Source organism: Telopea speciosissima, chromosome 5 (assembly GCF_018873765.1).
Source record: "Telopea speciosissima isolate NSW1024214 ecotype Mountain lineage chromosome 5, Tspe_v1, whole genome shotgun sequence".
Lineage (NCBI taxonomy): Eukaryota > Viridiplantae > Streptophyta > Magnoliopsida > Proteales > Proteaceae > Telopea > Telopea speciosissima.
In genome coordinates this window covers 10570791-10591171 of record NC_057920.1, presented here as the reverse complement: position 1 = coordinate 10591171, position 20381 = coordinate 10570791, and the positions used below count along the sequence as shown (strand labels likewise).

At 37.4% G+C, this 20381-nt stretch overlaps 4 protein-coding genes across 5 annotated transcripts; all 4 read left to right on the top strand.

Annotated features, from left to right (window-relative positions):
- Positions 1-3843: 3843 nt before the first annotated feature.
- Positions 3844-6313, top strand: LOC122662270 (CASP-like protein 5C1). 2 transcript variants are annotated; one of them, XM_043857852.1, is made up of 3 exons: positions 3844-4149; positions 5808-5940; positions 6025-6313. In XM_043857852.1, exons 1-3 carry the CDS (start codon positions 4016-4018, stop codon positions 6217-6219), a joined length of 462 nt encoding a protein of 153 aa, XP_043713787.1. In that variant the 5' UTR covers positions 3844-4015; the 3' UTR covers positions 6220-6313. The 2 variants fall into 2 exon arrangements, with proteins under 2 accessions (XP_043713787.1, XP_043713786.1); XM_043857851.1 differs by having other exon boundaries at positions 5796-5940.
- Positions 6314-8203: 1890 nt separating this feature from the next.
- LOC122662269 (pentatricopeptide repeat-containing protein At2g22410, mitochondrial-like) lies at positions 8204-10326 on the top strand. Its single transcript, XM_043857850.1, has one exon. The coding sequence runs from the start codon at positions 8233-8235 to the stop codon at positions 10255-10257; it is 2025 nt and encodes a 674-aa protein (XP_043713785.1). The 5' UTR covers positions 8204-8232; the 3' UTR covers positions 10258-10326.
- Positions 10327-12081: 1755 nt separating this feature from the next.
- LOC122660970 lies at positions 12082-13076 on the top strand. Its single transcript, XM_043856235.1, has 2 exons — positions 12082-12948; positions 12994-13076. Exon 1 carries the CDS (start codon positions 12169-12171, stop codon positions 12895-12897), a length of 729 nt encoding a protein of 242 aa, XP_043712170.1. The 5' UTR covers positions 12082-12168; the 3' UTR covers positions 12898-12948; positions 12994-13076.
- Positions 13077-18910: 5834 nt separating this feature from the next.
- Positions 18911-19387, top strand: LOC122661863. The gene has a single exon (XM_043857372.1). The coding sequence runs from the start codon at positions 18911-18913 to the stop codon at positions 19385-19387; it is 477 nt and encodes a 158-aa protein (XP_043713307.1).
- The last annotated feature ends 994 nt before the right edge of the window (positions 19388-20381 follow it).

The following is a 20381-nucleotide window of genomic DNA, read 5'->3' as shown; positions in this document are numbered from 1 at the left end:
ATCAAAATCAACACAATAGTATTCAACTTGGAGCAAAGCAGATATGCACACCTCAGTTTCAGAACCAGAAAAAAAGTGATATGACCTGGATTCCCATCCAAGGCCTTGATCAGTATCTCACCAGTCTGTCCGGCTTCACACAGAACATCGCAGCAGCAATATAACTTTCAATAGCAAAAATCATCGGCTAGTTCTGCTGTCCCTTCTCCTATCAATAGAATTAGATCTTATTAAAAAAAAGAAGTCATCTAATGACCTCCAAAAGCTAACTTTGGAATCAGAAAGATATTTGCTATGTGTCATAGTGATGAATGTGTTCATCAGAAAAGCTAACTATTGTGTATTTTCAATCTCAGCCCCTCTCCTCTTTGCCATGGATTCAATCTTCTTCTTTCTCTTTTCTCCCCAATAATAATTCCAGTCTAAATGTTCCTCAGTCCCAAATTATGGATATGGGATGGCAAAGAAGAGGATAATTGAATCAGATTCTTATTGCTAGACAGGAGAACGGAATACTTGTTATACACTCACAGTGCAATACTAGGCCACTTGTGGCTTTTGTAAGGTGGGACTTAAAAACAGATTGGCCAACTGCCCACTTTGACCCCACCAAACCACACTTCCCAACCCATTTGCTGTAACTCCCCCATCCCCTTACTTATATTTTTCACCATGAGTTCGCTGGGATTTGTTTGCAGTGTTTGGTATGCATTTTGGGAACAGATTCTGGGCTTTAAGAATATCATCTAAACACAAATCGCCTGAGTTCAAGCAATCTGCCCTGGGAACAGCTTCATAACTCATACTACCATGTCCTGAGTTCAAGCAATCTGCCCTGGGCTCTAAGAATATCATCTAAATACAAATGGAAAAAAAATCTGCTAAGCAAGGATCCAACTTCTGCACATTATCTTAATTTTTTTGAAGCATTCAAGCAATTAAATTTATCAAATGACAGACAAAATCATCTTTAGCAACAACAGAGATAAGCTTGGGCATTAGTGGCAACCGTCTTCCATACACATAAGACATATCCGATGCCACTATGGCAACACCAACTGCTATTTTCCAGGTAATAGATAAGCTTAGGCATTGGTGCCAACACTCTTCCATACATGTAATCCATGCCACTATGGCAACACCAATTGCTATTTTCTGATAATGTGTACACAAACATTCAAGATTCTGACCCTATAAGTATGCATGCGCAATGTGACTGTAATCTCTTTGTCTCCCTCAAGGTTATCATGCTCAATGAGTATGAGAAGCATGCCACACACATAAAAACATTGACAACAAGTCTTATAGAAAGCAGCTAATTGTTTATAAAGCAACCTCAATTTCATTGAAAAGAGAGAGAAACAAAGAACAGGTATTCAAGATGCAATACTGAAAAGGAATTAGTAGGCTTTCGAATTACATAATCTTCCTTTTCCAACGAAACAGTAGCAGAGAATAGGCAGGCAAAAGCAGTTAATAGTACTGTTTGCTTATGTTTTTCTCATTTTATAACAGATCAAAATTCAAGGTTCAACCTCCCATCAACAGCAATGTTAGACTTTTTCAAAGTTAAAAAAAAAAAAAAAAAAAAAGAAGAGAGTGACACAGAGAGAGCAGAACCAACATTCACAAAAGAAGAGAATAGGGAGGACTGAAATATTCTCGAAATGAAATTCCACAAAGCCCTTAACAATTTCATAAAAAACCCTATGAAATCCTTACCTTTCGGTTGTTGAACTTCCTCGATCTACCAGCAGTGGGCTTACAGCAGGTCACTCTACCAATTTCTGAGACAAAATGGGAGAAAAGATCAGCCTTATAGTTCACAAACAGAGAGTGACACAGGTTTAGCAGAGGTGGGAGGGACAAAATGGAGAGGATGTTCAGCAGGTTTAGAAGAGGTGCTGCCGGAGAAAAGGGAGGACCAGGGTTCTTCAACAGGGGTAGATTGGTCGACAACAAGGGTGGATGGGTCAACGTGGGAAGTAGACGGACAGGGAGAGGGAGGGTCTGGCTGAGAAACAGAGATGCAGGCAGCGGTTGGGGCTGCCGGAGAAGGGATTTCACAGAGTTTTCATCTCCGAGCCAGAGAGAGATGAGCGAGAGAGAGAGAGTTGCAGGTTGGTGCATTCCCTCCAGAGAGTGACACAGAGAGATGAGCGAGAGAGAGTGAGAGATAGCGAGAGATAGAGATGACCGTACATCGAGAGTTGCAGGTTGGTGCAGAAAAATCCCTTCTCCCTTCAGATCGTCTCCCTTCTCCCTTCAGAGTTCCAGGGTTTTCCTTTACCCCTTTCCCTTTGTTTTGTTCGAGCGACAGATGAGCGAGAGTGATTTGTCGGGTAACAGTTTTTGGCATTGAGTCAATAACAACAAATAGTTGTTAGGTCAAAAACGGTTTTTTTGGGCATAAATTATTATAAATTTTGATTTTTGTTATAGAAAATACTTAAAACAAAATGGATTTATCAAATGATTTTTCTGTTTCATTTGGGTTTTGATAACATTATTGGCAAAGAAACAATAGAAACAAAACGTTGTCAAACGGTCCCAAAATCCTCTGTAGTGCGGACCTGAGAACTTGACATGTGGAAGATGCGACATCCAACGGTGCCAAGCTCGAAAAGAAAGAAAAAAAAATGTTTTGTATTGAATTTGCACTATTGGATAAAGCTTCTTCTACGTGTCAACTTCTCAAGAACGTATTGCAGTGCACCACCAAATGTCCGCACTGCAGAGAATTTTAATTCTTATAAAACTGTGGTGTACATGTTTTCTCACATATTTTTTCTTTTCTCTCATTATTTAATGACGTGAATTCCCTATATATAAATTGACATTCATCAAACTTTTTTCTTTTCTAAATGTATATGATGACTGAAAAAATGTCTCGATCAATTTAGACACAAAAAGAATATATACATCGAAAACTTTACAAAGGTTTGATTGGCCCAAGTGGTTCCTAGTTTTTTAAGCAATCCCAATCATAATCTCTTCGTATAGGAACATCTAATTCATTCTCATTATTATTCCATGCTATCGTTTGGTTGTTGTTAATTAAATATAAAATGACTGCTTTCTTGTCTTCTTTGTGTGGTTGAAGTGAAATATAGAATTTCTCACAAATTAAAAACAAGTCATAAGCATCTGATTTTTGTTTGAAGTTTGAACTTTGAAAGGGAAAAGACATTGAAATGAACTGGTAATACTTACTTAAATACACTCCAACAACTTTTTTGGTCAAAGGACAAATAAAAGTAACAGATCTGTATAAGATTTTTCATGGAATATATTCTTATCTTAGGTGGGCTAACTCGTTTAATTTAAACCATCCTTTAAAATCCATATTAAATATTTTTAATGGATACCATAAAAGGGTTTGGACCATTAATTACCCTTGGGAGCCAGATGGACGGTTTGGATGCATTGGGACCTACTTTGATGCTACATATTTGACATTTGGCAAAAATAGTACTCATTCCCACAATCTCACGTGGTTGAATTAAATAAATAAAACTAATGAACAGAGAAGAACAAATGTTCTCAAAGAAAGCGTCTGATCCGAAAAAGCATGCAAGCAGAGAGGAATGTGTGAGTGAAGTTGTGAGCAGGAGGAACTGAAATGAAGCCTGAAGGTGAGTTTTATCAAAAAATTTCATAAATCCTTGGATTTGCTTTGCTTGCCTAGAAGAGAGAAACAATGAAAAAAAAAAAAAAACGAAATAATTTGAGGGTAGATCAGATTAGGTCACCATCTCCCAAGTTAATACGTTTACGCCTATCTAAGTTTCTAATTCAACGGAACTCATTTATATCTTTTTCATTTAGTTTCGATAGTAAACAAAGAAACGATCTTTCTTCTCATTTGCAGTTTAAGAGGACAGAAAGATAGCAAAATTTCTTTCTCAATTATTGGGATTCATGAGAAGTTTGGTATGGCAGAAGTTGATGACTGAACGATTACGATGAAACTTTGCAAGTGGAGAGAAAATCTTAGCTGCAGATCCCAACCGCCATGGATGAACTACTTCCTGGCTCCATGGGAACTAGCGCCAGTTTGTCTCTCAGATTAGGCCAGACCATCTTCTCCTTTGCCTCTCTTCTCTTCATGTCTGTTGGAGTTGAGTTCTACAGCTATACTGCTTTCTGGTACTCTCACTCTCTGGTTTTATTTTATTTTGGATTTCTCCTCTGTTTTTCTTTGCAATTCCTATTTGTTATTCTTAACTGTTCTTTGCTTAATTAATCTGTATTTCATGTTATAGAAAATTAAAAGATTGCCCTCATAAATTTGTTTGTAGAAGTCTGCTCGCTAATCTGCCCTCTTCCCATCTTCTTCGAAATCCCAAAACTCGTTAATCTGCCCTCTTCGAAGAAACACGGAATGAAATTTGCTTGTAGATGTCTGCTCGCTAGGGGCATAATTTGAGAACACAGCACTGTAGCGGAGGCTTTAGAACCTGCATCTGATGCTCGATTGGCCCTGTTAGTTTTCTTGTCATCTCTTACGGGTGATAAAAGATTTGATTATTGGAACCATAGAGATCGTATTTTCTTCGAATTTGATTGGATTCTTATTACATGATCCAATCCCAATTAATTACTCATTTGGCTGAAATTCTGTACTGTCTCTACGGGACCCATTTGCCTCATGCTGAAAATCATATTCGTTTTAATTAACTTATTTGTTAGTTAGTGCTTAGCTGGGGAAGGTGAATACAGGTCATGAACACAGGAATGTCTGTGGTGAAAGCTTGAATATGGGGACATGAAGCCTTATCTCAAGGAAATTTTGTTATTGCCAGTTTTAGAACCAGTTCCGTCTCCTCGGACAGCATCCATATAATCAAATCTGCAAAAACAAAGGAGAGAATTAAGAAGAAAAGAAAGGAAATTGATATGCATAAGCTTAAATGTCCATTTCATTTGGTGCTTAAGACATTAATATTAACGAAATGGCCAGGGCTCACCCTCGTACAAAGAATCTGTGTACTATAGAATTCTCTAAAATGCTGAGCAGCAACATGGTTCTGGATGTGATTCAGTTTTCCTTGTATCCTCTTTGTTATGTTCTGTTCAGTGTGTCAATTTTTCATGAATTAGGGAGGTAAGATCCATCAAATGGGCCCTTGCACAAATACAGATCAACAGATGCAGTGGATGTGCCAAATTAAGTCACAGGTATTTGGCCTAGTGGGTAGTGGTCTGCAGGACTTGGTAGATAATTACTTTAGGATTTATTAGAACTAAGTGAGAGCAGTCAAGTTTCTTGTCCAATCATCTCCTTTCCACTTCAGCTACTCTTTATTTAACAACATTACAGAGCTGTTAACAATCTTTTTTAGTACTCATGTTAACTATCAGCAGTACTATAAAATGTTTTTCTTTTTTAAAATAACAGTAAGCTTCCTAAGGATATCTATTATTCAAGCTTTATCAATCTTGGCCTCGGGGCTTGGAATAGACATCCTCAAGGCTCCTAATGTAAGCAAGAACACTTTTGGCTTGGTCATGTTGTATTGGTTAGACATATCAGGATAAGGAAGCTGTACAATACTTAATATAGAGATAAAGCACAAATAACTTCAATTGACTACTTGTTATAGACTTGTGATTGGAGTTCATCAAAGTGCTTGCTTTTGTCTGAGAAGTCATACTTTGCATCTCATTACAAGTTCACTGCTTCCTTGTCTCCTCCCCCCACAATTTTTTTTCTTCATTTCCCCACCTTTCTTATTGGATCTGCAAATACTTTGCTTTCCTGTTTTGTAATAAATTTATAATTTATGTAACTGTGGACTTGACAGCTTCTTGGTGACAATCATGGGTCTGGTGATTCCATGGAGCTTCACACTGGCACTGGTGGATGGGTGTTCAATCCTTGTAGGATGTCCTCTTCGTCAACCAGGAATACTATTCGTCATTGTTATAGGAGATTGGGTATGTCTTTGATTCATTCTTTTCATTTTACAACCTAAGTGATGCCATCCACCCTTCCCATGACAAATGCAATGTGTACCACAGGTCTTATCTATCCTCTCACTAGCAGCAGCTTGTGCATCAGCTGGTGTCATAAATTTCCTGCCCAACATTGAGGGGCTCCATTGTGTTCCAAAGTTCTGCAGCAGATATCAATTATCTACAGTGATGGCCTTCTTGTCTTGGTTTCTCTCGGCTGCTTCGTCTCTTTTCAACCTTTGGCTACTCCCTTCTTTGTGATTTAACTTCCTTACGGTCGCCACCATTTAATCATTTTGTTAAATTTGAGATGTTGGTAGTTAATTTTAATTCATAGTGAATTGTCAAGGCTAAAGCAAATATTCCATCAAGAAGCTAGGAACTAGTGAATTTACTTACAAGTCAATAGATAGCTGTGTCAACCTTAATGACTGTAAATTTGTACAGATATCTCAGAAGCAGCTGATCTAAGATAACTGAACATCATAAATCTTGTCAACTTCTAATGCATTGAGTCTTGGATTTTTCAATGACCCACATGGCCTCAAGACACATTGTAAAATTTCAACTCTTTTAGAACCAACACTGAAACCTTACAAAACTGATGCTAACTTATTGGACTTGCTATGATTGTTAAGTTTGTATTTGTGGACCTGGAATTGAAATTGATACATGCATGTTGTTGTTTTTATTAAATCCCAGAATTTAAATTCTGAGTCCATTTAGATTTGACACCAACATAAATCTAAATGGACTGCGAAACAACTTCGATTAATTGCTATTGTTAATTTGCTATAAAAACAAACTTAAGCCTCATGAGGCTTACAGGATCTGTGAGGTTAGCATTTTTTGAATCAAATTTCATGAATCTGTTTTGGCATGCATTTTCAGCTCATTTTGCAGGTTTGAAATATGGTAGCAATCAAGCAAATATTTAATAAAACTGTATCTACTACATGTTGAACAAAATGAATTGGGTCATATTCATCACTTCAATTCCAATCCATTTCGATCAGGTTTTAAACTTCAAACTTAGAACCAGTTTCAGTTCACAGGGTTGAGCACTAAGTATCATATCAAAATGGTGATGATTATCTTAGGATCTAAACCAATTTAGTGCCTTACCACAACTAATCACATTATTTGCTTCGTTGCTGTTAAGCTTTGTATTTGTATTTTGTAGGCATTGGATTTGATATTTAGTTCTTGAAAACTCGAACGAATATCCAGAAATCCGCCCCCGCCCACAAACCACTTCGTACTTCTCTTCATGTGACGTTTGAAGAGCGAGAATTTAAGATTCAAGAAAATCATAATTGATCATCAGCAGAAATAAAGAATTACAACTTTGATATTAAGTTGGTGCAGATCGATTAATGCCAATGGATCTACAAGTGGACTCACTTAATAATTGAATGAAGAAGATTTTAACCTGAGTGTAAAATCCTATGGTCAGATTTTAAGTGTTTAAAATTGAGAATCTACGAGTTTGATCTTAAGCACAAGGAAGAAATGCCTAGAAAGTGAAGTGATGAACTAAAGTGATTATATCAACAAGTAAAATGAACACATTTCACAAATTTCCATGTCCTTAAATCAAGATATAATAGAATGCAGACTTCAATTCTTATTGATATTATTTTACATTAACTTTATTTCCTATCAAATTCTCAATTGAAAGACTTCGTAAGTGGAAAAAAAATTTTCCATATCAATTCTTTAATTTTCAGTCGGGGTTTGGAGCACGACATGTGGAAGATGCAACATCAAACAGTGCCAAACTCGAGAAGAAAGAAAAAAAAAATTGGGTCTATTGAGCTCGCACCGTTAGATGAAGCATCTTCCACGTGTTGAGCTTCAGACCAAACTTGCACCGCACTCGTCAATAATGGAATTGGAGAGGATTTTAATCGTAAGTCTGTAACTCTGTAAGTGTATATTTAATTAGCAAACGATTCTATGCACAACCCTCTAGGAAAGGATTCCTTGATTTCCACCTAAATGTGTCACATTGAGAGTAACTTGGGTAGAATCGGAAAATAGACTGGATCGTAACAGCTGATTCCGATTCTAATCCGAAATTGACCGATTCATCAATCCGATTCACAAAGCTTTTGCCCACCCAACATTGGCATCACTCATCACTTCATCAGTAAGATATTGCTCAATGGGCCAGCAAACCATTAGTCAATTTGAGATTTTGAGTTTTTAGATAGACAAACGGATATACCCGCAGTCCCCGCAGTCAGAATTTGGGTTCAATGGCTAGGCATAATGGTTGTTCCCCTCAAATGTGTAGCCGTTGGTTCCCGCCTTAACTATTGTTTCTTGGTTTCCTGCACTTCTCACTTTCGCTCCATTGGTTCACCACCCAAGACCAACTCCGACCACAAATTCAAGTCCGCTACTCATCAGAACCTCCATTCTCATCTAGAGAAATGTTCAACCATGGGAGAGCTCAAACAAATCCATGCCCAGATTATCGAAAATGGATTGTTTCAAGAAAACTTCACCGTAGGAAAAGTAATCGCCTTCTGTGCCATCTCCGAAATGGGCGATCTCCAATATGCGCGGTTTGTTTTCGATCGAACTGCAGAACATAACAGATTCATGTGGAATAGTTTGATACGGGGTTATTCCAATAGAAATGACACCAAGGAGGTTCTTTTCCTCTATGGTAGAATGATAGGCTCGGGTCTTTCTCCAAACGAATTTACCCTCCCGTTCGTTCTAAAGGGTTGCGCTTGCGAATTGGCGTTTATGGAGGCGAAAACCATTCATGGTCAGGCTCTCAAGCTTGGGATCGGGTCACATGTGTGTGTGCAAAATGCACTCTTGAATGCTTATGCACTCTGTGGGTCGATTCATGGTGCCCGAAGCTTGTTCGACATTATTTCTGAAAGAACTCTTGTTTCTTGGAATTCAATGATTGGTGGGTATTCCCGGATGGGTTTCTGCAAAGAAGCATTTTCTCTCTTTCGTGAAATGAGGGATCTGAGTTTTGAACCGGATGAGTTTACATGGGTTAATCTCCTTTCTGTTTGTTCACAAAATGGGAATTTTGATCTGGGGCGATTCGTGCATTCTTACATAGTAGTCACAGGGTCTAAAATCGACTTGTTTGTTAGGAATGCTTTAGTGGATATGTACGCTAAGTGTGGGCATTTGCAGTCTGCTCAAGCATTTTTCGACAGAATGCCCCACAAAAATGTGGTCTCGTGGACTTGTATAGTTAATGCTTATGCTAGACATGGGCTCTTGAATCTTGCTCGACAGGTGTTCAATCAGATGCCAGAGAAGAATATTGTTTCTTGGAATTCAATGATTTCATGCTGCGTCCAACACAACAGATGCAGAGAGGCCTTGGATCTCTTCACTCAGATGTGCAACTCCAGATTGGATCCTGATGAGGCAACATTGGTAAGCATTCTTGGAGCTTGTAGCCAACTTGGTGATTTGGTTATGGGGACAAAAACCCATGTTTACTTGTGCAATAGTAGTGTATTGCCTAGTGTTACCCTGTATAATTCCCTTATAGACATGTACGCAAAATGTGGTCCCATAGACACTGCCTTTGATATATTTAGGAGGATGCCTGAGAGGAATGTGGTATCATGGAATGTGATGATTGGGGCCTTTGCCATGCATGGGTATGGTCTTGATGCAATCAAGCTCTTTGGAAAGATGCAACATGAGAGGGTCCCTCCTGATGAAGTCACATTTGTTGGAGTGCTTAGTGCTTGTAGTCATAGTGGCTTTGTAGACATAGGCCGGCGTTATTTTAACAGTATGAGTCTTGTCTATGCAGTTCAACCCGAAATTGAACATTATGCATGCATGGTTGATCTTCTTGGGCGAGGAGGTCACTTAAGTGAAGCAATTAAGCTAATAGGAGTTATGCCAGTAAAGCCTGATATTGTAGTGTGGGGTGCACTGCTTGGGGCTTGTAGGATTTATGGGGATGTAGAGATTGGGAGGCAAGTTCTAAAACAACTATTAGAGTTGGAGCCACATAGTGGAGGACTTTATGTTCTCATCTCAAACATATATTGTGAAGCTCAAAGATGGGAAGAGATGAAGAAGGTGAGGAAGTTGATGAAGGATAAAGGGATCAACAAGGGTAAAGCTCTTAGCTTGATTGAAATTGATGGTCATATTCATGAATTCATGGTTGAGGACAAGAGACATGTACTCTCGAGTAAAATCTACTCCATGATTGAACAACTGACAAGTCACTTGAGGTCTATTGGATATTTATGCTGCACCTCAAGAGCATTTTTAGATGTAGAGGAAATGTAATATTCTACAGAACTGATTCTTCTTGTTGTATAAGATGGTTGGAATGCATAATTTCATCGTTATCATCCACAGAAGCACTGGATAGGAAGAAAAGGAAAACAACGGAAGAAGCATGAGAAGGAACTTCATCCATATTGAGGACATATTCATATTCCGTTTCCTTGCAAGTATGAGGGAAGTGGGACTAACCTAATTGAACACTTGCATTAATGGGAAGATTCCTAATGTTGCTTTGGACAACTCACTTCTTTATATGGGATCTTAAAATTAACAGGATCACTATGGCACCACAGGGAAATAGTGGCTAAAGTTTTGAGGTACGTACAAGCATTCACGCAGCACAATTGTTCCTGAGGTGAAGATCCTTTTTTTTTTTCATAGGTAGGCCCCAAGAAGGTTTGAACTCATGACCTCTTAATTATGAGGAGTTGGTCTTTACCAACTGAGCTACTCCCTTTGGGTTTCTGACTTGAAGATCTAATACAGTGTTGGATTGTGACTCGTGGAAATCTATGATGCCATAGTTTTATGTGGAATAAATCCTCTATTAGCATCTTGAGATTTTATTCTGTCCTTGCTAATCTAGTTCATAACAGTAATTCATGTTACACATGCAACTGGGTTCCATTCCTTGATAAGATGAATTTGATCTGCATATATTTTAGTTAAAGAATAATACTATACCAAGACTATTCTGTGGAATCATTGAAACAAAAATATCATATATAGCAAAAATAATAATAATAATAATAGATGGGAATTTGTTCTCCTTCATCATTTTCCACTACAACAGCACCGAATACAAGTGTAGTTATATTCTCTTTCTCCAAATTGTTGAAGAATATGGTTTACTTAGATAATGAAGTCTCTCCAATCTGCACTTGTTCTTCTTTATTAAAATTATAGAGAGAGCACATCCTACAGAAAGTGGGGGTTAACCCACCATTACTTGGGTCCTACCCATGCTGTGCATAGATTATGTGTAACCCTTTATTCCATGCATTTCATGTAGGATATGTTCTAGACATAGACCTCCTCATGACCTTAGCCATGAAGCTATTCCGAAATCAGGATAATTGAGATTTTCAAAACATATCTATAGTTGGGATGTTGGGTCTTACCCTGTCTTTACACATCTATTTGATATTGTAGTTACTTGTGAATCAATGGTTGCATTGAGAGATACGATGACCAGAACCGTGCATTTTTCTTTATTTAATATTTGTTCAAACACTTTTAGTGCAATGGTGTGCTCTGTTAATAAGATTATTAATAAAGCACACCCCAGAAAACCACTTTCTCTTAGATGCTAAAAATCTTTTTCTCTAATGAATTGCGTTGGTCTTCTCTTTCTGTTTCTTTCTTTTGTGGTCCTCTGTAAGAGGATCTTCAGAATCCTTTTTTTTTTTTCTTGTAATTTAACTCTTTAATTCTACGGCTGTTCCTGAACCTTACACGTATTTAAAACAATCTGTTAAGAAGCATCCCCTAGATTCACAAAGAGCAAAAACCTACTCTGTTCAGAATAACAACTTTGAACTGTGTTTGCACACTTTACAAGTCACATAATTAGAAAAAGCATCAAAAGGGCATTTTGGTGAATTCAGATATTCTGGTCCTCTTGATCAAATGCCCCCCCTGGATTCTTTTTCCTCCTCCCTTAATGGACATGCTAAGATTATCCATGGAATACTGTTCTCTTGAGCATATATCCGAACAAGCTTCACATTCAAGCTAAGCACCTACTATCAACTCATCCTTTCCAAATCACATGAAACCCTTCATTAGAAGCCTTTCATTAACCTTCTCTCTCTCTCTTTCTCTCTTTCTCTCTTTCTCACACACACACACACACCTATATATAGTGCTTCTTTGGGTCATTACATTATGTTAGGAAATAGGAATTAAGCCATGAAATACGGGGAGATAACCCACTTTAGCCATCCTCAACATAAGCTAAGGTTTGAATACACAGAAGATCCTTTCAAGTGTGATGGGTGCAAAGAAGTAGGCATAGGATCGCGTTACAAATGTAGCAACTGCGACTTCGACCTACACAAGCACTGTGCCCTTCCTGCTCCCTCCATCAACCATCCTTTCTACCCCAAGTGTTCCTTCCAGTTCCTCCCTCGACCACCTGGGGATGTCCCTCGATTCTGCAACGCCTGTGAGAAAGACATAAATGGGTTTGTCTACCACTGTAAGTCCTGCGGGTTCGACCTCCATCCTACTTGTGCTAATCTGCCTCGTGTTCTCGATGATGGTGAGGTAAAGCTCTATCTGTACCGCAAGGTAAGTTCACCTTGCCACAAGTGTGGGAGGAAAGGTAGAAGCTGGAGTTACAGGTCTACTTGTAAGAAGTACAACTTACATGTAGCTTGTGTGAGGGAAATGCTTGTAGAGAGCTGGCATGATATCTATCTTGGCCGTGGAACCACTATCAATAACAATAATAAGAAGTTGGAAACAAGAATTCCAAGCCTGAAAGGAACACTTCAGAACCACCACCGTGGTAAAGGTAAAGTGAAGAAGTGTTGTGAGCTGGCTGGGTTGGCCGTTCAGTTCATCATTTCGGCCGTTCTTGGAGATCCTACAGCGATTATCGCCGGCGTTGTTGGAACATTAATATCCAAATCATGATATCTTAGGTTGGCATGCGTAGTAATCAAGGGGTGGTGTGTGAGGAAAATTCCTGCTGCCCGGTTTGTAAGAAATTTTCTTCCGTAAGTGTGGGAGATAAAAGCCTAAAGGGGCTTAGGTTAATGGATTTAGTGGTAGTTTTAACTTTCAGTGACATCTAATGTTTGTGTTCAACTTGTGAAGGAAAGGTCTTGTTGTGTGTGTAGTTTGTTATGTAACATCTCAGTGTGAATAATGTAGAGTGCCATAAATCATGAATTATGTCATTTGATAATACACCCACAAAATGTTCACCCCCGTTATGGATGTAAATGGATCGAATTCGAATCAAATATAACACTGTTTATATTTATATTGGATTAGCTTTTGAATGGATTTTGATAGTTTCTAGAAATCTATTTTTTGAATATGAATTCCTTTAATAGATACGAACATAAATTGATCGAATAAAGATTTTCAACCATCTATTTACATTCCTAGTCGTACACGTTCATCTAATATAGCACACATTTAGTTGAGATTTAAAGTATTTAGAAAGAAAAAAAATTTAAAAGTCTCCCCCCATAGGGCTCCAAAATCCAAATTGATCCAAATGTCCTCACTTTCCTCTCTCTCTAGATCTTCTACATAGCCAAACCACGACCTTCCCCAACCAGTCTCCTCCTCCTACTTTGCGACAATTTGGCTCTCCTCCAGCCGTGGCGGGAGCTGAAGGGTCCAGCTAGGGCTGTAAACAGATCGGATTCTGCTCGGATAGTGTTATATCCGCATCCACATCCGATTAGCTATCGAACGGGTTCAGATAGTGCTAAACAGATACGGACACGGGTACGGATCGGATCTTTTATCCATTTACATGTAAATATAGCTTTTCGGATAGCTATAGCCAATCCAAATATGCATCCATTTAGCTTTCGGACGGATTCGGATAATGCTAAACGGATACGGACACGGATACGAAAACGGATTTCGGCTATTCATTTACACCCCTAGGTCCAGCCCAGCAAAACCACCGAAAAATAGGAGAGTTGGCCATTTCATAGGGCCCACTTGGGTCCCACCTGTGTAATGACCAAAACCACCACTTGTGCTTTCTTCCTCTTTCCAGCCTTCCCCATCAAAATCACGGCCACTCAGATGTTATATGTACTGTTCATGAGTGTTTGTAAACGATCATATTATATTATCTGTTAATTACAACTTTGAACAGCCCACTTTTCATAAATAATGTCCAATAGGTTCTACCGTTCTAAGTGGGTATATCAATGCTTTTGAGAGAATATTTAATCTCTTTATAGATAGCCTCTATTAGATTCTTAATTGCTTTCCTTAATTAAGCACCATTAAGACTGTCTCATTTTACATGGAAAGGAATGTTCTCTGCCCAAGAGTAAATGGGGGTGTAGGTTGTACCCAAACACATGGGGCGGGACACGATGATCATTTCACTCATTCATGGGGATGGGGTAGTCATTCCACTCACCCCCAATGTGTCTGATGCACCCCTAGTATAGAGAACATTTTTTCATTTAGATATATGTTCCAATAAAGTACGGATATTCAACAAAGACTAACAGTTGAATCAGTTCAGAAAAATGAGCCACTCTAATTAATGAGCCGAGTGCTCAATCGACTTCTTGAAGTTATTTTTTTGAGTGTGTGGTGTAGTATTTGTATTCTCTAGTTTCTATTTCAAGTGTTGCACACAATTTTTCGCCAAAAAAGGAAAAAAGGGAGTGAAGAAAAGGGCAAAGAAAAAGTTTAGAATGATTTTTATAACCTCCAAAATTAAAGGTTTAAATTGATTTTGATTTAAAAAGAAAAGATAAGTAAATGAAACCATCAAAAGTTGTTTCAATGACTAATTTGGGTGACAGATGTACATGATAACATAGTATGTACATCTTCACCACAAAAAAAAAAAAAAAACATAGTATGTACATGCCTAGATACATAAATTCGTACATGGGGTTGGATCATATATATATATATATATATATATATATATATATATATATATATATATATATATATATATATATTTTGATGTAAGAATACCAAATCTTTGCTTTGAGATGTTTTAATTAGATCTCTTGGACCAAATATTTTTCCATGAAAAAAGTAAAAGGGGTTTTGATTGTGAGAGAGAGAGAGAGAGAGAGGTCTTTGAGACCAAGGATCTTCAAGAGAGAGGGAGAGAGAGAAATACATTTTTTTTTTAATTTATAATTATCACATTATTGTAAGAACTTGAATGGTATTAAATAATAACTTGTTAAAATCATCTTCCTTCAATTATTTTCTTACTTGTTTCTTTTTATGACATTTTAAACTTTTCTCAATAAAAACACATTTTTATAATTTTGTTTCTTCTTTTTAGAGAGTTCTGAAAAATTTAACACAGAACTTTTCTGAATACTACTTTACTAGATGTGCTCTTCATAATTATTATTATTATTTTTTTATAGATAGATCCCAAGAAGAGTTGAACTCGTGAGCGCTTAACTGTGAGGTGTTGGTCTTCACCAACTATCTCTTCATGATTTTCCAAGTTCTTGAAAATTCAGCACATTTTATCGTTCCTTTTTAAAAAGGTCAACTCTTGAAGCATCAGGTGACATCAATACCGAAGACAGACTGCAACCACAAATGGGACTCAAATGCAAATTCATAAACTTTGGAGGAAAAGAGAGAATGACTAAATTAAGAAATGGGAAGCAGCTTTATGTCCGGGAGTGTGGTCTACGTCAGCACTCTCATGTGTCTATCTCTCTCCTTCTCAAAACAAGGGGGGCAAAAATATCTTTTCATAAGGATAAGAGAGAGATAAGACATGGAACTGCTGTCATAGGCCACACTCACGGACAAAGTTCTTTTTCCCTTAGAAAATATTGAAGAATTTCATATTTATTTTCCAAATATTGACCTAAAGGATTACACCAATGACAAAATAAGTAAAAAATAAATAAATCTATAGCCAAAAATAATTATATAAAATACCAAAAAGGAGAGAGAGAGGTCTTCTTGTGGAGATGTACGCCGAAGAACTTAGAGATCTCCGGCATCAGTCTATCATCGAGGTACGATTCTCAAAACAAAAGGGAATAGGTCATCGATATGGTTGATCAAGCTAGGGTTTCCTGTTTAATAGATGATTTTAGTAAGAACATAAAGTCAATTTATGATTTCAATCGATGCATGCAGAGGAAATCAGACCAGTGGATTTAACCTAAAGTCGTCTCCAACCGCAACTGTTCATTACAACTAGTACTTGATCCATCAAAAGAGGAGAAAGAAGTTCCTAGCGAGCAGGTTCAAGGGCCAGTTTCATGGAAAGATCAATGAACTTGAGGTTTCCTCATCTCTTCAGTCCCCCCCCCCCCCACCCTTTCCTTTTTTTGTTTTACTTATTTGACAATAAGATATATTTTCTATGACAGATTTTTCCTTAAGCCACGGTGAAAGGGAATCCCTTGACTGTGACTTTTGAATGGGTGGGCAAGATTATTGCGGAATAATGGGGGTATATTCGACCATTCGTAAATAAGAAGATATTTTAGAACCCTAGGATGATGGCTGAACCCTTCTCTACATGGTGTTGGAAAACTTTTTCCTATTTTCTACCAATCATAAAGCGATAAGGCAACCCTACCCATGGTTTATTAGGCATAGCCACACACAATTGGTAAGGTCCACCAAAGAAAAAAAATACAAAACAATACAAAAAGTTGGAGTGAATGTGCCATGCATGTATACACATGAAAATATTATATATTTATCATTGAATTAGAACTTGTTTGAAGTTATTTAATAGTACTACAACTTTTAATTTCAGGAAATTGGAACACTAGTTGATTGCTTTGCACAAACAGCCCTGTTTTACTAGAGAAAGGAGATCGAAGTTGCAAGTCAGAATATCGAATAGGTGATTCTTCATTCTCTTACTATCCTTTTTGATTCTCTTTCTCTCAACAAAAGAATTCTATATACCAATGTAGGTCCATAGGGATGTCCTTGACACAGTGAAGCAAAGGACACTGACCCTTAATTACAATTTTTTTGGAAGCACTATTGACACTAAACCATCTTTTTATTTGAAGACTATAATTGTCTTCCATCTCAAAAATTTGGATAAAGATGCAAAGTTTTATTTATCAAAATAAAAAGTGTCAGTATATATCACCACATTTTTCTTTCTGTTGGCCTGTTATGTTTTCCAACATAATGACTTTCTTTGATTTTAATTAGGGCCTTCGATTTGATATTCATTTTGCCTACATCATCATCTATTCATGAACAATGATATGAAAATATGTTATTATTGATGTGTTTTTCTTAAAAAAGAAACTATAGGAATTGAATTCTATATTAGCACAATTGGAAAGTCTCAAAATCAATGTGAAAGATCAATCCATGGTCGCTATATGATTGAGATGTATCATTAAATTTGACAAGTGACTAATTTATAAATGTTCAAATTTATCCATGGTCAACCTATTAAATCATCAGTTCACATGAATGAAAACTGAAAAGTTAGACGAAAAGTGTTTCAAGTACAAGAATGATGGAACAATTTTCTATAATTATTACAAAAATATGTACTTTACACAAGGAGTGAAGATAACTTATTTCATTGGCCCTTTTTTTTATTTTTTTTGGTATTCAATAATTTGGTCATTCAAGTTAGAAGGTCCAACCCAAAACCTTTAGGAGTTAAGCTATGAAGGCATGAAAGACAAGAACAAACTGATATGTAACAAAAATTTTATAACTCGCAACATTTGATTAACACACTCTTTCTCACATGTAGTTTTAGCATATCTGATTGTACAGGTAGATAGACATCTTAAAGAGGATAACAAATGGACATAGGCTTTGATACCATATTGGAGGGTCCAACCCAAAACCACAGTAGAAATAGCTCAACAGTATATAAAGATAGGGAAGCAGTTTTTTGTCCGGGATTGTGGCCTACACCAGCACTTCCATGTGTCTATCTCTCTCCTCCTTAAAACAAGGGGGCAGATGTGTCTTTTTACATGGAGATGAGAGAGATAGACTCATAGGAGTGTTGGCGTAGGCCACACTCCCGGACAGAGATCTTTTTCCCATAAAGATATCAATCCTAGATAATCTAAGTGAGATTATAACTCTATAACTCCCAACCTTTCAGGAGCTTCAACTCATCAAATTATGAATAGGATAGTCTTTGTTTTAATATAAAAGAAGTAAATTGTGTACAATAGTGAAGGTAAGTAATGAAATAGATATTAGAAAGATAAACAAATTTGTAGTTTAAGAGGCAAGGATGAGTTCTTCCAACCATCCTAATGTCCTTGTGCAAAAAGATGTAATTTCTATTGTAATGTTCTATGGGAACCCCCATTTGTGAGTCCTTGAAGCTTACCCATGAAGGTCATAGCACTCTCCAAGTGAGATCTTTGCACCTTCAATGACCATGTTTGTAAGATTTTTTTTTTAATCCTGAATATTCTCTAGGACCCGGGCTGGACCTTAGGAATTTATTAAAATCAAAATCAATCAATAAAAATAAATGCAAAGAGGGTACATATCCGCCTTACCCCAACCCGAAATAATAGGATGAACTCATTCGACAAATAAAAAGTAAACCCTTCCTACCCTGTACAAAGACTCACTAGCACTACTGCATTCTCAACACCGGAATATCCGTAGCATCTTCACACACAATACTTCTCAAGCCCCGAGGCAGATAGAGTCCAATTCAAACTTGGAGTTGTCTGGCGAATCATAAGCATAGTTGGCCAACCAATCCGATGCTCTGTTTCCTTATCTGAATGTAAAAACAGTGTTCGGGCAGAGAGCGGTTGCTAAATCCAAAATCTCCTGGTACCAATACCAGGCATTCCAAGTGTGGCACCTTCCCTGCGAAATGCAGTGAACCACCATAGAAGAGTCCGAATTCACATGCACTGCCACCAATCCCATCTCCGCCCAAAGCTTGAGCCCATCTCTCATTGCTGTAACTTCCACGATGGTATTGGTGGGCCATGTTTGTAAGATTGGTATCATGTTTTTGAATCTTAATTTCTTTTCTCTGCAGATGGGAAAGACGTCTCACCAAGATTCAATTCACCCAGTCTACCTGGACAGGTTGTTGGACATGTCTGAAATTCAACCAGTTATGATTAATGGTGCAGAAGCTGTGTATCTGAAACCTAAAGGCCAACAAGATTGGCAGGAGAATGTGGGCAAGAATTGGAGCCATGGAAATAGATGTGAAGGTTGCAACTCTGAACTGTTTAAAGAAAATTACAAGTTTTGTTCTGTCTTCTGCATGAGGTTTATCCTTGATTTACATGAGAAGAAAGATAATAAAGATGGGAATTGTGGTGGCAGTTCTATGAGACCAGAAGAAAAGTATCCATCACCCATCACTGTTAAGAGGGACACATTTCGTCCAATTCAGAGGAAAAGGAAAGGGATTCCTAAAAGGTCTCCATTTTTCTGATTCAGAGACTCTGTTTATGTCATCTTCCATCCTATTCTCTTTCTGAAACAGAACTTGAAATCAATGGGTAACATGTATTTTGATTGCTAAGATGTATAATTCATTCTGGAATTCATCTTTTGGATTTTATTTTTTTTCTTTCAAGAACACTGGTTCTGGATTGTGTGTGATTGATTCTCCTGACATATTTTATGCTGCTGTTCAAACCTGGTGTTAAGTCTGCAATTCTTTTATTGAACTTCTTGAATGGTTAGAATTATTTTTCTCTGCAAATTGGCAATTTCATGGATGGCTTTGGGTAGGCTCCACTGCAAATTGCCATGTCTTCTTTAAAAAAATATGTATCTATATGGTTGTACAACTTTTTATTAAATTTGATATTTGGTCAAACATATTGGGAAAAAGATTGTCATGACGCCCGCGTGCATATTCTTGCACATACCGGCACTTTCTTGTGTTTATCTCTCCTCTCTCCTAGGGGTAGATATGTCATTTCATAAGAAGGAAGAGAGATAAACATAGAAAGTTACTAGTGTACGCTACGCAGCCTGCAACGTTCTTTTCTCTTTATCAATTTTCTAGGACTCAGATTCTCACCACCCATAATGAAGAAAGAATCTCCTCACCATTGAGATCTGAACCCTTTGATTTTTTCGGTAAAAATCTGAAGGGTATTTTCAACCTTGTAGTGTAGTCTATTACAACTTTGTTCTTATGTGTAAGAGAGAATTGGGAGAGGAACTCCGAGTTTTTCACTTTCTCGAGGAGATTTCTAGTGAAATTTTTTTTATAGAAATTCTGATAGTTTTAGGCTTACTGTTGATTCATCCTATCTTATTGACTTACTTCATCCTAAATTTATAAAAAAAAAAAAAAAAAAAAAAAACCTAGCACAAACGATTCCATATGATGTGCTAACAGTGCAAGGCTTTCAGGGCCAGCCCAGCCCAGCCCAGCCCAGTCAGCCATAGCCCAAAAATTCCAAACTGGGCTA